The sequence below is a fragment of the Cervus canadensis genome, chromosome 3 (genome assembly GCF_019320065.1).
Source record: "Cervus canadensis isolate Bull #8, Minnesota chromosome 3, ASM1932006v1, whole genome shotgun sequence".
Taxonomy (NCBI): Eukaryota; Metazoa; Chordata; class Mammalia; order Artiodactyla; family Cervidae; genus Cervus; species Cervus canadensis.
In genome coordinates, this window is record NC_057388.1 from 47,205,521 (window position 1) to 47,224,504 (window position 18,984).

At 38.9% G+C, this 18,984-nt stretch overlaps 1 gene segment (V, D, J or C); it reads right to left on the reverse strand.

Moving 5' to 3' along the window:
• Positions 1-616: 616 nt before the first annotated feature.
• Positions 617-18,984, reverse strand: part of LOC122438333 — a 24,873-nt gene continuing 6,505 nt past the window's right edge. Inside the window, 6 exon segments of the C gene segment in view lie at positions 617-1,192; positions 3,796-3,837; positions 4,126-4,170; positions 4,689-4,748; positions 10,039-10,368; positions 14,681-14,722. Coding sequence covers positions 1,050-1,192; positions 3,796-3,837; positions 4,126-4,170; positions 4,689-4,748; positions 10,039-10,368; positions 14,681-14,722 — 662 coding nt within the window.

An 18,984-nucleotide genomic window follows, 5' to 3' on the forward strand; every position in this document is an offset into this window, starting at 1 on the left:
AGCATCACTAACGTGTCTACTCATCATGTTCCCGGAGCCAGAGCTGTAACTGTTACAGACGTGGACATGATGGTACTGTGAGCTCAGATCGCTGCCTGAGGTCACCCGGGCACTAGCGCAGACCCAGGGTAAGGTCACCCGGGCACTAGCGCAGACCCAGGGTAAGGTCACCCGGGCACTAGCGCAGACCCAGGGTCAAATCCAGGCCCTCGAGTTCGGAGTCTCCGTGCTGCAGCCCCACCCAGGGCCCCGCTGGCGTTGCTGCAGTTCTCATGGGGCTAATGTGAGGAGCAGGAGGCAGTGCTTGTGAGGCACTACTGCAGATCTGAACACGCACAAGTGCAAGTCAGTCACACTGTTGCCACAGGAACATCTCAAACCAAGGAGTCTGAATCTGGGGACTCTGAAAGAGAAGGAACCCAGGCACCTTCTTTTGGCTGTGGGTCTCCTTGGAGCCAGTGCCCCAAAGAGAGCTCCATGACCACCGTCTCAGGGAAAGACCTAGAAATGTGGGGTTGGCCATTATTATAAGCAGAACTGAGCTTGATATCACTGCTGTCATGCTGTTTCTCACCTTGATTAGATTCCATGGAATTAAAGTACACAGACAAAAAGGGACTTTTGATTTCTTTTTAGAAATTTATTTATTTCAAGTAGCAAAGCCAGCATCTCCAGGGTGTGTGACAGGGAAGATCAGGGCCGTGGTCTCGGTGGAGGTGCTCGAGGAGCAAACAGGGAACTGCCCGCTGTGTGTGCTTAGCGGGGCATGAGGACTTGGGGGTGGGGAGGAGCTGATGAGATTGTGGGGACAGTGGTGGGAGAGGCTCCCCTGGACGAGCCCTGGGCCGTGCCTTTGAGTAATGGCAGAATTCCTTGTTACAGAGGAAAACTGTCTGCCCAGTGGTCTGAAAAACCCTTACACAATGATAGAAAATTAAACACAATGTCTGAAATAACCCAAACCCAGAAAGCAAGCCCGGCTGGGTCTTCAGTAGAGAGTTTCTGGGACAATAGATGGAGGAAGATTGACCCCTTTGTTGTCCCCTCGGTCACGAGCTCGTCCCATCACAGCAGATGCCTGTTCTCCTAAGCACACAGAAGGAGGTGGTGACAAAGTAGACGGCGCTCTTGAGGAGGAGGACGAGGTAGGTGTAGTAAGCAGAGTTGTACGTGAACTGCAGCGGCACGGTGTCTAGGAGAAGTCATATGATTATTGCCCATTCTTTCAAAAGGACAGGACACGCCTCCTAACACCGTGTGTGCGTAGTCACTCAGTCGTGTCCGACTCTTTGCAACCCCACGGGCTGTAGCCTGCCAGGCTCCTCTGTCCATGTGGACTCTCCAGGCAAGAATACTGGAGTGGGTTGCCGTGCCCTCCTCCAGAGGATCTTCCCCACCCAGGGATTGAACCCAGCTCTCCCGCATTGCAGGCAGATTCTTCACCATCTGAGCCACCAGGGAAGCCCAATAAGGGGTGTGGTCACAATTATTTACTTCTGATCATCTACATTGGCGTGACACCCCTGTAACACCAAACCCCAAAGTAAACATTTATCATCACAACCACCACCACCAGCACGGCTCAGAATTCAGCTCACAGTTCAAGTCAACAACCTCAGCCAAATTCACTAGAACCTTCCAAAATATTAAAAAGCAAGGTTATACTTTTAATGGAGTCCAGTAGGGAAAATCATTTGTGATAAACTGCTTTCAGCATTTTCTTCACCCTTGCCATATGTCTAAAAAATAATGAATGATATTCATTAACCACTAACCAAATGCTAAACAATTTTCTGAGAGCTTTGCATGCAAATTTTTAATCTTATTTAATTTTTACAATAACCTATGAGATCATTATTTTCAACCCCCATTTTACAAATAAACTGAGGGCAGAGAGGAGTAATTTGCCTGACGTCACACATTTAGAAAGTACCAGGAACCACATTTCAATCCCAGTAACATGATTCTAATGAGCACATTCTTAGCTGTCATGTAGTTCTGCATCTCCACATTCAGTGCCTACCCCAGACACTTGATATTTAGCATAAATATCAAGTCGAATCACTGGTTTGGAAGGATCTGATGGATTACACCTTGTGCATCAGTGAGATTATGATCAGGTTACAATCTGTGAAATTTGGTGGCATCTTCAGTGGGTGGGGCAGGGTGTAGTAAAGTGAACATTGTGCAGAATGGAAGAAAGTGGTTAGCCCAGCTCTCAGAAAGCTTAGGTGCTCAGGCCTCACTCACCTGTCTCTCTTGGATGTCTCTTATCATGGCTGTGATGTTATAGGCTAATGCGCTTACTCTCCTTCGAAGTTTTAGAAGAAATATATGATGTCAAGGAGTAATTAACAACAGTGATGATGGATCTGACTTGGCTAAACGAACCACAAGGCTGAAGTCTGTTCCTGAGGAAAATTTCTCTCTTTATAGAGTCAGAACTCCAGAATCACTAGTATATGGTGTGGAAAGGATCTCAGAAGGTGACATGCTCATAACTTACCACCCAGTGTCACATCAGGTGTTAGCTGAGTTTCAGGCCCCCTGACACATTGGGAATGAAGAAGGGATCAGCAGGACCAGAGCCAGTGCTTCTAGATTTACTAAGAACCTTCATGTAGGGAGAAGGGGCCACCAACTAGTACAGATCCTGTGCCAGCTAAATGGATACCCTATGGAGACATTCCACTTAGGTGACCTTATCTCTGTCATAACTCAAAGTGAAAGTGTTAGTTGCTCAGTCTTGTCCGACTCTTTGCAACCCCATGGATTGTAGCCCACCAGGCTCCTCTGTCCATGGAGTTCCCCAGGCAAGAATACTGGAGTGGTTTGCCATGCCCTTCTCTAAGGGATCTTCCCAACCCAGGGATCAAACCAAGGTCTCCTACATTGCAGGCGGATTCTTCACCGTCTGAACCACCAGGGAAGCACTCCCCTTCAACTACTGAGTTAGGTGTAATTGTTCCCTATTGGCAGGTGGGGATCCTGCTGTTTAGCAATGTAAGTAATGTACCCACATCAATGCAACTCGTAACCAAAGAACTCTCGTCTGTGATAGTTGGAAGCCCAGGTACTTATACCCCCAGCCAGATGTCATTATGTCAGGACCTTGGCTTTTGGATTTCTTACTCTATATCAATGTCTTAGAAGAGGGATTCAAATGTCCTGGGTTGAAATTCCAGATCTAGCTGTGAGCCTGGGTACAAGGGACTTAATTAATTTTAGCTCATTGCCCTCATCTGTAAAATGGGGGGAAATTAATATATACCCTCTTAGGAGCTTTATGAGAATCGTATTTAAAATACATGAGAGACATAGTATAAGGCCTTCTGTAAGAATATGAAACTCTCTATAAGCATTAGTTTATGTTACTAGCTACTAGCAACAACCAAAGACTCAACATATAGAAAAGCAACTTGGTATCATTTTTGCACAGTCACTGTAATCAAAAGCTACACAATTGAGTGAAACCCATTGTTGAATAATTCAGAGCCTATCACTGCATCCTGTAATTGAGAATCATCTCACACCAAAACCAGTATTTACTGTGTTAAGATGACTCTTACAGAATGTTGGATTTACTTAAAAAAAAAATGTGTAACTTAAAATATATGGACTGTGTAACAGTCTATATAATAGACTTACTTAAGATTTACTTATGGACTGTATAACAGTCTATTTTGCAATATCCAGACTCTGATTTTCTACCTTAAACCAAGTCCAAAAGTTTAATTTATCTAGAGGAAAAAAGTGCTATAACATGACATAAAGGCAAATATAGACAAAACTTACTGTTTTCATCTTTCAGACATGCTTTTGTAGAATTAGCGACTTCTAGAAGAGAAAATAGTAGTCAATTATTCATACTTAACTATTTGATACATGATATATATGTATATGCATGTTTGTGTGTATGTATATATGTACACAATACACATACATATATATAAAATCTGCCAATAGAGACAGGAGAGATACTGATCAAATGTACGAATCTTAAAGTTTCAGAAATAATTGGTCTTTCCTACCATAAACCAGGAAAGTTCAAAAGGTAATTTCATCAGGAGGAAAAGAAAATGCTATAGGATGACATGAAGGCAAACGTATACAAAAACTTACTACCTTGATCTCTTGCACAAGCTTTTGTAAAATCAGTATCGGTGACTTCTAGAAGAAATGAGAGCAAATATTAATCAATCGTCCACATCCATTATGACAGTGTGTGTATGTATGTATATATAAGAGTGTGTGTGTGTGTGTGTGTGTGTATACATATAATCTGCTGATAGACAAGTCAGTTGGTTCTTAAAACTATGAAAATTTTTAGCATCACCATTCCAGATAATTGGTCTTTTCTACTTTAAGCCATAGAAGTTCAAAAGAAGTTAATTAATCAGAAGGGAAAAAAGTACTAAAGCATAACCTAAAGGTGCATGCAAGCCTGCTAAGATTTCAGTCGTGTCCAAGTCTTTGAGACCCTATGGACTGTAGCCCTCCAGGCTCTTCCATCCATGGGATTCTCTAGGCAAAAATACTGGAGGGGATTGCCATGCCCTCCTCCAGGGGATCTTCCTGACCTAGGAGTCGAACCCATGTCTCCTGTGGCTCCTGCATTGCAGGCAGATTCTTTACCACTGAGCAACCAAAGAAGCCCAACATAAAGGCAAACATACACAAAAACTTACCACTTCCATCTTTCGAACAATCATTTGGAGGCTCAGTAGTAGTGACAACTGGGGTGAAAACTACAATAAATGAGAGAAAGTATTGTCAATTATTCATGTTCATTATTTGACAGTGTGCATGTATGTTTATATGTGCATGTGTAACATATATATATGTATGTATGCATGTAGCATATATATATATATTATATATATAACCTGCTGACAGATTAAAATATGAGCCCTACAAATCCAGGAATAGTTCATCTAATACTATGTAATTCAGTAGATTTAATTCATATATTGTTTTCTACACATGACAGTGTTTATCCAAAGTACAATTTCAAGAAATATTTGCAGAAAGGCAAACAGAAAAAGAGGCTGCTCTACATCTTCAGCATCCACTGCTGATATGAAGAGATGTTCCCAAGATGAACACATCCAATCCTAGAATCCACAACAGAGTCCCATGTTCAAGGGAGTCTGGCTCAGGTAAATTTCCCTTCTAAGCAAAGGAAAGCAGTCAACCTTTCCAAATCATACATGTTCCCAGTATCCCTGACTCATGATTTCTGAATTTGTGGTGTTTGTGGGCAAAATGAAAACAATATTAATAAGGCTAATAGCTAGTGAGCAACTATAACTAGCTTAACTACTTCACATGTGTTACCTTCTTTAATCTTCCAGTGATACTGGAATGAGGTGTATTTTGGAGGATTCCATGTTACAAAAGAAGAAATAAGGATCAGAGGGAAAGTGACTGGCAGAGAGTTGTGCCAATGGTACCAGTGATGGCAGAGCCAGGATTCAAAGGATCATTGTGAGACATTAAATGAGACAGAGCCTGTGGAAAGTACTTTGTAAAATAAGCCACAGAAAGAGAGAGAAAGTAACCAATGAGCAACAGAATTCTACTACTGTAGACACTAAAAACATCTTCTTTTCCAGATATCTTAATTATTCTTATCAGTGACCTTGTTTATTATAGGAGGTCAACACTTCAGTGCAATTCCAGGGATAGAAAATTCCAGATAAATATTTGTAAAAAGAAAATGGATCTAGGAAAATAGAGTCACAGTGGTTTTTTGGTTTATTCCTTTTCTTCTGGATATGTTCTTATCCATATGGATTTGGTTCTGGTATGCCATTTTATGCCCTCATTGAGATCAGTTTTCACTATAAAAAATGAATTTGAGCTATAAAAGCTATGCAGCAAATGCCAAGAGTGAAAATATTAATATAATCATCCCCAAGAACTGACCTTAATGTGTCTTAAAACACTCTCTCTGGGACTTCCTTGATGGTACAGTGGGTGGGAATCCATCTGCCAATCCAGGGGACATGGTTTCAATCTCTGGTACGAAAGATTCCACATGCCACAAGGCAACTAAGCCCATGTCCCACAACTACTTGGCCCATGCTCCACGGCACAAGAAGCCATTGCAATGAGAAATCCAAGCACCTCAAAGAAGAGTAGTCCCCACTGACCACAACCAGAGGAAGCCTGCAGAGAGTAACGAACACCCAGCACAACCAGAAAAAATTGTTTGTAACTTTATTTCTTTTGCTTGCAGTGACTATGTTCATTAAAAATGAACAAACCTCTTATTACTATGAATTGATTGAGGTGAAAAAGTAAAAAAATTTCAGCATAAACTGCAGTGTATACTAAGACCTCTTTCTCAGTCAAGACTGGTCAAAAACTTGGACCTGATTAGTTTTCTATCCATTCAAAAATCACTTCATGATTTGTGCTTCCAAGTGGATGTGATAGAATTCCAGCAGAGCCATTTCAAATCCTAAAAGATGATGCTGTTAAAGTGCTGCACTCAATATGTCAGAAAATTTGGAAAACTCAGCAATGGACACAGGACTGGAAAAGATCAGTTTTCACTCCAGTCCCAAAGAAGGGCAATGCCATAGAATGTTCAAACTACTGCACAATTGCAATAATTTCACATGCTAGCAGGGTCATGCTCAAAATCCTCCAAGCTAGGCTTCAACAGCACATGAACCAAGAAATTCTGGATGTTCAAACTGGTTTTAGAAAAGGCATAGGAACCAGAGATTAAATTGCCAACATACGTTGGATCATAGAAAAAGCTAGAGAATTTCAGAAAAACATCTACTTCTATGCTAAAGCCTTTGTGTGGATCACAACAAACTGTGGAAAATTCTTAAAGAGATGGGAATAGCAGACCACCTTACCTGCTTCCTGAGAAACATATGAAACAACAGACTGGTTCCAAATTGGGAAAGGGGTATGTCAAGGCTGTATATTGTCACCCTGCTTCCTTAACTTAGAGGCAGAGTATGTCATGAGAAACGCCAGATTAGATGAAGCACAAGCTGGAATCAAGACTGTCAGGACAAATATTAATAACCTCAAATATGCAGATGACATCACTTTAATGGTAGAAAGTGAAGAGGAACTAAAGAACCTCTTGATGAAGTTAAAAGAGGAGAGTGAAAAAGCTGGCTTAAAACCCAAAATTAAAAAAAAGAAGATCATGGCATCTGGTCCCATCACTTCATGGTGTATAGATAGGGAACAATGGAAACAGTGAAAGACTTCATTTTCTTGGGCTCCAAAATCACTGTGGATGGTGACTTCAGCCATGAAATTAAAAGACTCTTGCTCCTTGGAAGAAAAGCTATGACAAAACTAGATAGTGTATTAAAAAGCAGAGATATTACTTTGCCAATGAAGGTCCATATAGTTAAACCTAGGTTTTTCCTGTAGTCATGTATGGATGTGAGATTTGAACTATAAAGAAGGCTGAGCACCGAGGAATTGATGCTTTTGAACTGTGGTGTTGGAGAAGACTCTTGAGAGTCCCTTGGACTGCAAGGAGATCAAACCCGTCAATCCTAAAGGAAATCAACGCTAAATATTCATTGGAAGGACTGATGCTGATGCTGAAGCTAAAGTGCCAATACTTTGGCCACCTGATGTGAAGAGCCATATCATTGGAAAAGACCCTGACGCTGGGAAAGATCGAAGGCAGGACGAAAAGGGGACAAGAGGATGAGATGGTTGGATGGCATCACCAACTCAATAGACGAGTGTTTGTGCAAGTTCCGGGAGATGGTGAAGGACAGGGAAGCTTAGCATGCCGCAGTCCATGGGGTCGCAAAGAGTCAGACACCACTGAGAAACTGAACAACAACACACTATTCTTGAAAGTGAAAGTTAGTCTCTCAGTCGTGTCCGACTTTTTGCATCCCCATAGACTGTAGCCCACCAGGCTCCTCTGTCCATGGGATTCTCCAGGCAAGAATATTGTAGTGGGTTGTCATTCTCTTCTCCGAAGTATCTTCCCAACCCAGGAATAGAATCCTATTCTCCTACATTGCACGGAGGTTCTTTACCATCTGAACCACCAAGGAAGCCCATATAATATTCTTAACTTTTATCAAAAACAAGAAACTTCCCAAAAATAGCATTAGAAATTTACTAAAGAATGAAATTTATAGAAATGCCCTCTTTAGCTATATGGCCATGAAATCCATGGGAAACATTTATTTCAGAAATTAAGTGCCAAGTATCACACATGATAAAAGGGAACTTGTCTCCCCTATGGTAATTATCACCATGAAACTTACCACCCTTTTTATTTTTCCTTAATCACAGAAAAATTAAAACCTAATAGGACAGTTAGAGCCATGATTATATTAAACTGCACTTAGCAAATTTGTTTATTATGTATTTCTTAGAGTAGAATGAGTAGAAATAGAAATTTAGGGCCATTTCTGTAATCTCAGTGTTGATTAGTTTAAGGAAAGAATATAAATAATACAGTAGATGCATGAATAAATAGACCCATTTATGTTTTGGAATGCAATTTTTTGCTGACTTTGTTTCATTTGCTCTTCATTGCAGTCCCAGGACAAAGCCAAGGCAAATGCTCAAGCTTGATTTGATCATTGGACAAACTAAGAACCAGAGAAGATAAAGACTTACTTCAGAAATTCGGACTGGTGCACAGCCAACGTCTGTGCACATTTTATATGCTTGTTCCCACGGCTTAAAAAGGCTTCCTAACCACAGGGAAAAGCACACAGTGATTCCTCTGATGGGCCCGGTGGCCTGTGGTCTGTTAGGTGAATTACTCAGACATGAAGCCCTGAGTCCAGTAAGTTAGAGGACCACTGTCAAGGTCAAGATACACCCAGCACTTTGCCCCCACCGCATGGACACGTCCAGCATCTGCTCACAGGGGCTGCTTTGGGACGTCATGCCTAGATCATGGTGACCCTGAGTCATCCAGAAAAGTGTACATTCTCTTGACTGTAGTGCATTCTCCTAGGACAGTAATTCACCCGAGTGTGTCCATCCACACATTCCTCCAGACCTAGCATGTGCTAGGGCTACAATAAAAGTATCTTGAAAGATCTTTTCTAATAGCAAGAAATACATTCATTATGTACAGTGGGAATACGTTTGCACACTTTAGTCTCACCCAATCTTTAATTACAAATTTTAACTTCAAGGTGGTAAATAAAGTACAAATTTTAACTAAGACCATAATAAAACTGCAGCAGTAAATTATTCTCTTCAGTTGGTCAAAAAGGTCTTTCAAGTTTTTTCCATAACAGCTTATGAAAAACCTAAATAAATTTTTAGCCCACTCAATACTTTTTGTTGAACTGCAATCTGGCTTCCTCATAAGAACATCATTTTGTCATTTAATAACCCACTGTTTCTGACTTATATTTTGAGAAAAGCAGGATTAAAGTGAGAATGACTGCTTGGTGAGTAGAGCATTCCTGAAAGATACATAAATGTTCTTATTTCCTGATCAACCAAGACAATCAAAAGTGACATTTCTTTTTGCAAATTTGTTGTGCACTAAGTTGCTAGACACGTTCATATATTTTCTTTCATTTAATCCATACAAAGACCCTAAAATCATCATTGTGACTGTAATATTTTGGAAGATGAAACAGGCTGAGAAAGCTTAAAAATATGTTTTCTTTTTTGTTTTAATGTTCCCTTGCCTGTACTATTTTAATTCTAGTGGAAATTTCAGGACATTTATGCTACCATTAAACAGAACAACATCTTAGAAAGACGTGTTTATTTGACTTGACAGAAAAGTTAGGGTATTGTCTTTGAAAAACTGTGTTCTGGGAGGTTATTGTTTAGTTACTAAGTTGTGTCTGACTCTTCTTTTGTGACCCAGGCTCCTCTGTCTGGAATTTCCAAGGCAAAAATACTAGAGTGGGTTTGTGTTTCCTAATCCAGGGGATCTTGGCAACCCAGGGCTCAAACCCATGTCTCCTGCATTGGTGGGTGGATTCGTTACCACTGAGCCGCTAGGGAAGCCCAAGGGAGGTTATATTTATATTTATGTTTATATTCACATACCTTCTTTCACTGCAGGAAAAAGAATCTCTTGATCTTTTCTTCCTGCATTTTTCTCATGTTTGACGATACATATGTGTTCTTTCTTCATGGAGTTTTCTGTCACTGTCAGCCAGCTGAGCTTCATGTATGTGTCATTGGTCTTCATGGTATTTCCCTGCTGGGATGGCAGAATCCTGTTGCCATTTTTTTCTTTCCAAGAAACCTTAATAACATCAGGGAAAAATTTTTCCAGGAGACAAAGATACGTTGCAGCCTGTTGATGGTTGACTTCATTAATTGAAGGAAGAAAAATTGTGGGTTTGGGGAAAGTATCTGCAGGAAGTTTTTTATCTGTGGAGGGAGATAGAAAAGAATTTAAAATGGTTATTAGAGAAACACGGAGAGCCATGGAATAAACTAGCATGTAATAAAAGGAAGAAAACTTGTCACTGAATTAGGGCTCACCATGGATTCCTTTCACAGTGGATTGTAAGGGACTTACTATCCTTCTTATTTTCAATAGGAAGATGTTCAAGAGGTTATGTAGCTTGCCCAAAGTCACAGCTAGCATAGTAGAACCTGGATCACACATTGGCCTTTGTTCTTTTTCCACATGGTAAGATGGGTTATGAGTTTTATCTCCTTCCAAAATTCATGAACACATTTATTTTTTAACATCTCTTTTGTTCTATCATAGTGGAGCCTGTTTTAAAGTGGATGGATGGGCTTTCCTAATGGCTCAGTGGTAAAGAATCCTTCTGCCAATGTAGGAGACACACATTCGATCCCTGATGCGGAAGATCCCACATGCCTTGAGCAACTAAGCCCCTGCACCACAACTATTGAGCCTGTGCTCTAGCCTGAAGACAGGACTACTGAGCCCTTGTGCTGCAGCTATGAAGCCCCATGCCCTAGAGCCCAAGCTTCAGACAAGAGAAGCCACTGCAATGAGAAGCCCGCACTGCAATGACGAGTAGCCCCACTCTCTGAAACTAGAGAAAAGCCCATGTTGCGGCAAAGAAGATGCAGCACAGAGAAAAATTTTAAAAATAAAATTATATTTAAAAAACGAAGTGTTTGGGTGTGTGGTGGGAATGAGAATGGGGAAGAAGTCCAGGTAACTCTGATAGTTTCTCTAGAGGTGAGAATCTTTGACTTTTTGCTTTTTTCAAGCTTTTAATTTTATATTTGAGTATAGCTGATTAATAATGCTGTGCTAGTTTCAAATGTACTACAAAGTGATTCAGTTATACGTATACATGTATCTCTTCTTTTTCAAATTCTTTTCCCAATTAGATTGTTACAGAATATTGAGCAGTTTCCTTCCCTGTGCTATATACAGTAGGTCCTTGTTGGCTATCCATTTTAAATATAGTAGTGTGTATATGTCAGTCTCAAAGTCCCTAGCTGTCCCTCCCTCCACCCTTCCCCCCTGTAACCACAAGTTTGTTCTCTGAGAGTCGGTTTCTATTTTGTAAATGATTTCAATTGTATCATTTCTTTTTAGATTCTACATATAAGAGATATATGACATTTATCTCTTTCTCGGTCTGAATTACTTCATTTGGTACGACAATCTCCAGGTCCATCCATGTTGCTGCAAATGGCATTGTTTCATCCTTTCTAATGGCTAAGGACTATTCCAGTATATATATACACACACACACACACACCCCATGCCTCCCTACCCATTCTTCTGTCATTGGACAATTAGGTTACTTTCAGGTCTTGGATATTGTGAATAGTGCTGCTATGAACATAGAGGTGCTTGTATCTTTTCAGACCATGTTTTTCTCTGGGAATATGCCCAGGAGTGGGATTGCAGGATCATATGGTAGCTCTATTTTTAGTCTCTTAAGGAACATCCCTACTGTTGTGCATAGTCACTGCACCAATTTGCATTCCCACCAACAGTGTAGGAAAGTTCCCTTCTCTCTACTATTTTCCCTTCCTATCCTGTTTTGTAACTTGTGCTCTCTTTGGCCACATAACTCATCCTCATGTTTTGCAACTCTGTGGAGCTTCATTTAACTACCCTGGAATGAACCATATTTATCTTAGTTTGTCCACAAAGGTCCGTCTAGTCAGGGCTATGGTTTTTCCAGTAGTCATGTGTGGATGTGAGAGTTGGACTATAAAGAAAGCTGAGCGCCAAAGAATTGATGCTTTTGAAGTGTGATGTTGGAGAAGACTCTTGAGAGTCCCTTGGACTGCAAGGAGATCCAACCAGTCCATCCTAAAGGAAATCAGTCCTGGGTGTTCATTGGAAGGACTAATGTTGAAGCTGAAACTCCAATATTTTGGCCACCTGATGCGAAGAGCTGACTCGTTGGAAAAGACCTTGATGTTGGGAAAGATTGAAGGCAGGAGGAGAAAGGGACGACAGAGGACGAGATGGTTAGATAACATCACCGACTCAAAAGACATGAGTTTGGGTAAATTCCGGGAGTTGGTGATGGACAGGGAGCCTGGTGTGCTGCGGTTCATGTGGTCGCAGAATCGGACACGACTGAGCGACTGAACTGAGCTGAACTGATCTTACTTCTCATATAAATAAATGTCAGTAGGAAATTTATTGTATCTTTAGATAATATACAGTCATTTTTTATAATGGGAATTAGTGTCCCTGCATACTTGACAATCTGTGATGTTGAATTTACAGCTTCAAATGTGGATTCACCTGCCCATTTCTGAACTGATGGGATTCTCCTGGTGGGTTTCTAGTTTTATATAACATCCAAACTTCAGATCTGAAAACTTTCAGATTTTTGAGTGGAGGAGTTGATTGTTTACAGTGCCTTGAATTTGGAAACAAAATAGCAATATTTCCAAAACTTCTAATAAAAATGTATAATTTTCTGACATGCTTTATATAAACCTTATCAAGTAATGCATTTATCAGAATATTGCTTCACTTTAGGGAAAGTTTACCAAGGCACATTTTCTTTTGAAATTTCATTTCAGGTTTAAGAATGGTTAAGAACGCACAGTATTTTGACTCTGTGTCTCCCGCAGTTTTAAATCTACCCTGTAAGTTTGCTGAACTTCTTTAGAGCTCCATGGTTTACTGTGTTTTCATCTGCTAAATAAAGTATATATATAATTAAAAATTAAATGTATGCTTCCTGAATTTCTTATAGACATGGTGTCAACATATATAACAAAACATAGTTTGCAAATGATCCCACTTAAATGCTGGAATGTTTCTTGATTATATATTTATGGTTAAAGTAACGGTTGAAATTATAAACGTTAAAACTCTTTCAAATTTATTTCCAAATGAAACACAAATACTTTACTCATATTCTCTTTGAGCTGGTTTAGTATTCTGAGGTCAGTTTCTTAAGAAAAGAAAAATCAAACTTCTCATTTGAAAAGAAAAAGAAAAAAATTCTTGAGAAATTTTTCCTCTGTAGCAAAATTCCTGAGTTTTCTACTAAAGAAGTAAGCAAACAGAGGTCATTTTAAAACTTAACGTTGTAAATACAATTAGGTCCTAGTGTGTTTAATTTTATACACCTCACTCATGGTGTAAATACTATTTTATTGATTATAGTAGTAAGATACTGTATATTTCTCCCATCACATACTGTGTTTTTATTGCTTAAGAGTACTCTATTTTTCCTTATATTTTATAAATTAAATAATTAGAACTATTTCACATTTAAATAAGCAAATTATATTATGACCTTTGTATCTGTATTTAATTGACTTCATATCACAATCATTTAACTTATGAATTAAAATTTTTCTGATAAATAAGATCACGGAGCCCAAGTTTATTGGCTAAGGGCCAATAAATGTTTGTGTTAGAGATGATATCAATGAAGTGAAAGAATTCAGATGTAAAGCACATAGAACAACAAATATAAAAACAAATACATTTTCACTTCATTTTTCTTGACAAATAGAAAGCAGTCTGTTAAAGAGAGACAAATACCTCCCAATTCAATTCTGTGTGTGTGAGTGGACAGTAAGATAACTTTTTGTTTAAGGAGTTAGGAGTACAACTGCATCCTCTGAAGAATTTCTCTTCTGTCAATATTTTTGGCTGCAAACAACTCTCCTCCCTGGGTGCAGCTTTCCCTTCGCATTTGAATGGAGTGTGGACACACCTATCCAGCACCGACAATGTGTTACACGCGTGTCAGGGACACTGCTGACTGGCTTTCACTGAATTCTCATGCGATACCTGCTGGACACATATGGCTGTTCCATTTTGAGGATTCAGAAACCGAGGCCAGAGAATAACTGACCAAGTGCTCATAAACAGTAAATGGTAGACCCAGACATCCTGATCAGAGTGACTCCAAAGCCAGATTCTTTGAAAACACCCCTTTGCCATCAGGAAAGGAAATGTGTCAGCTCACAAAACTTACCTATAATAACCAACTTTGGCCTTGAACCAAACACTTTCATGATGATCACATATATTATACAGGAACCCTTTATATAAGTCCACATGTTCACAAAGCCCAATCCTACATTTTCGCACAGTTGTCTATGGTATGCTCTAAGGATTTGTTTTAATATCTTTCCTAAACTCCTACATCTAATCCCCATTTGCATTCCCATTTTCCCAACATTTTAAACTATTATTCCAATTTGTTTCTTGCCTTCCCTCCACTACCTTGACAAAAAATGCCCTTCTTCAGGTACTTACCGAGGACGAAAACTTTTGTTCCGTCACCAAAGATCATGTTGTCTAAATTCCACAGTGATTCAACCTGTGGCAAAAACTTTAGACTAATTTAGCTTCTCTGAGTTCTTTAAATCCTATTGGAATCATGACAGCCTGGGATACGAGAGACCAAGTTTCTGGTCCTGATTCACTTTGCTCATAACAGGTTCCATGGCTGAGCTAATCAGATTAATTAAAGCTTTTGGTGTTTGTTTATTTGAAAACATAGTGTTAGCATGAATCAGTTCGACATCCCTTTTAATGCTGAAGTGAGACCAATATGAAACAAGATCTGAAAAAGTGATTTTATTAAAAATGCTATGGAAAAGAAAGACCATAATAATTATTACTATCATTATTATTAGTGATTTCTTATTATTAGCTGACTGTGTGCTCCAACATAATATTTTAATATCTTGGGACCAGGGCTTGCCCTTACTGATGGGAATTCGGTGTTTTGGGGTTACACCTGAGTCTGTGGCAATCAACTGTGAAGATTGGTTCCTTTTTTTGCCTTCTACTATGCTCCACATGTCAGGAATTCTCAAAGCCATTGTCACAGGACAGGTGCTTTTCATACACACAACTTAAAGGCAGTTGTTTGTCTAGTCTCACCCGCTATATTTTCAGGGTTAAGCAACTCAAAGGGAACATTGGCTAAAGCCTAATATGTATAGTCAGTATATGGAATTACTTCACTTGTGTTGTCCAAAACAAATAGCTTCCCCCTCCTGTCCAATCAACAGCACAACTAATATTTTTCCAAGCTTTTACTAGAAATTTCAGCCTCAGACTGACTTCTCTCCAGCTCATGTGTAGATTTCAGCTTGCAACTCTTGGCCTTCAAGGCAGGATGATAAGAGAAATGGTAGGATGCCTAGTTCTCAAGTCCTATTATTGTCATGTTGGATTGTGAAAACCTTACCTGCCTGACCCTATCTGCTGAGGGTCACCATCTGTGAATGACAGTAAATGTTATGGTATCCATAGCACTGATGAACTGGCAGTATAAATGGGTTTGATAAAAGATCATTTCTTCCATTTTATAAAGTGGATGTTGAAGACTATATCCCATCTTTATTTCACTTTTCTCTTAACTTCGTGTATTAAAGTCCTTTTCTAATTTTATGTTGTAAAAGCACATCATATTAAGAAATTTGGTGTGCTTATTTTATCAGCTAATAAAAAGTATGTATTCCACCACCTTTTCATTTTTTTCTTTTTAATATTCACTTTTTTAATTGAGCTAGAGCAGACACATAGCTCTCTTACCATTGAGCATTAAAATCTTAACCTGTGCTTTCTGCTAGAAGTCCTTTTTCCTCCTGCTTGCCTGAGTGCCTTTGATCTTATTTCTTGCCCTTCCTGTACATGGCATTTTCTATCTTAGGTCTTCACAAATAAATTTGGAAACACGCAATTTAAATAAACAGAAGAACTGTTTTCACACACGAGTAATAATACAAATTATAACCTATTACAAATTAAGAAGTAAATTAAATAATCCATTTAAAAGATCAAGCTACAGAGGAGTAAATGTTCAGAATACAAAAACTTAGACTTCATTTTTCTCACCTTGTGTAAAGGCCCAGACTCTGTCTTTTGGAATAAACAAGTCTGTACTGAATCCCAATATTTGCCACAGTAACTTGTTATGTGACTTTAGGCAAGTACCTGAACTTCTCTAAACCTCAGTTTTCTTATCTGTGGAACGGGAAGACAAGGATTCCTTTTGAGGAAAAGATAAGGCACTGAAACTACTTATCATGATGTCTAGCCCTCAGTAAATAGTAGCTGATATTATTATTATTCTCTTTAGTGGGACAATTTGGGGTCATTTTATCAAATTCTTTGGACAGATGAAATATATGAATTTTATAAGCAATAACTATTACATCATTTGAGAAAGAAACAAACTCATCAATGCAAGAGTTTCTCTGGTAACCACAGGCCATAGAATATGGGCCCAGTCAAGCCAGCATCTAGAATGCTTTTCCACTGGACTATAAGCTGTTTGAGTGTTGGGATTTGTTCTGTCTGTGTCTTGTTCACACTTCTGTCTCCAGCATCCACACAGAAACTGTCCTCAAAAAATGTTTGCTAAGAGAATGAGCAAGTGAGGATGTCCAACCACGCAGACTCTTTTCATGGACTTTGGAGCTGAGATGGCTTGAGCTCACAAATTCCATTACACTGGTCCATTTCCAAGCAATGCAGCAAAAATTGTCATGACATAAATTCTGACTGATCTCAGCTTCCCTCTGTGAAGCTAGAGTAATAGGAAGTGGGATTTGCAAATGTTATATAGACATTTATTATAAGAAATTTTGTTTGCACTGCTGTTAGGTCTCAGGTGAAAATCAGTACTACAGGTTTTGCAGGTTATTGGGGAAAAACTATAGAGAAGAGAAAATTTTTAAAATTCTCACTTAATAAGCCAATTATAAGAAAAGGAATTTTTTCTTGCAAATTCCTTTACAAAAAAACTTTACTGACATAAACTTTGCCAACAACTTTACTGACATAATGACATATTATGGTAATGGTGTAAATATACTGAAACATAAATGAAACAATGAAAAAGATATGGTCCTTAAAATATTTTAATATCTAGCCTGAGTCTCTTGTGCATGTGTGTGTGTTTGTGTGTGTGTGTGTGTATATTCTAAAAGATGAATTTCAGTGGCTTAAAAGCAGGAAGTAGTTTTGTTTCCATGTACTCCATATACAGTGGCCACTAGCTGCAAAACTGTAGTTCTCATGATGAGGCCAAGTATGTGGCAGTCAGATAAGGGGGATTGTAAGGTGTTTTTTTTTTTTCTTAAAAGCATCTATCAGTCTTTCATGACTAAAGTAAAAATAGAAAAGAAGTTACTTACCACAGGGAGCTACTATGAGCTTAGTTCCTTCTCCAAACATCTTCTTCCAACCTGAGCTGCCATACTGGTTCGGTCTCCTACAATGATCTCAGCCTTCGCCTACCTTCATGAAGTGACTAGCAGTTTAACAACTTTGGGCTGGCAATTTGACCTTCTGAGTTCTTTTGGAAGTCCTTGATAATAGATTTTATGGCATCTGATATTTTATAAGTTTTTGTCAGATCAATGGGCCCAAATATCTGTTTTCCATGGTGGACTAATCATTGACAATACTGATAAAAAATGAAAAGGATAAAAGCAGGAAAAGAAGAGTTTGACACTAGCAGGTTAACCACCTGTTCTGCTTTCCCACATTTCCAGGAAGAGGATTCAAAGAATTAAGACTTTTAAAAAAATTTCCAGGTGCTCAGCTGTGTTGAAACTGCTCGGAGTTCACATCAAAGGAAAAGCTCTTCCGTTCTCACAAACACCAGGGCTGCTCAGTTAGTGATTTGGGAATATATTTCTGAAAGGAGGAAACTCTTCAGTAACTGAAAATGCAAATTTGCCAATTCACATGTACTTGAGAAATGTGGACAAAGTTCTCCATTCATTGGGTAACATGATTCTGTTTTGCGGGGAGGGAGAGTATTGTTGACTTACAATGTTGTTAGTTTCTAAGATGAAAACCAATAATACATGTTTTGCAAATTATTGGAGAAAGGAGAACGATTTTTTAAAAATCTTAAACGATAGAGAAAATTCAGAAGTGTTTGTCACTTAACAGACCATTTACAACAAAGTGATTCAATTATACATATATATGTGTGTGTGTGTATATATATATATATATCTTCTTTTCCAATATGTTTATTACAGGATAGTAAATATAGTTCCCTATGCTATACACTAGGACCTTATTGTTTATATATTTTACATGTAATAGTTTGTATCTGCTAATCCCAAACTCCTAATCTATCCCTTTCCCACCCCTTTCCCCTTTGGTAGCTATAAGCTTGTTTTCTATGTCTGTGAGTCTGTTTCTGTTTTGTAAGTAAGTTCATCTGTGTCATATTTTAGAGTCCACATATAAGTGATATCACACGGTGTTTGCGTTACTGTGTCTGATTTCATTCAGCATATCATCTCTAGGCCCTTCCGTGTCACTGCGAATGGTGTTATTTAATTCTTTTTTAGGGCTGAGTAGTATTCCATTGTGTATATATACCACCTCTTCTTTATCCATTCATCTGTCAATGGACATTAGGTAGGTTCCATGTCTTGGCTATTGTAAATATTGGTGCTATGAAATTTGGGTGCATATATCTTTTTGAATTATAGTTTTGTCCAGATATATGCCTAGGAGTGAGATTGCTGGATCATATGGCCTAGGAGTGAGATTGCTGGATCATATGGCAACTCTATTTT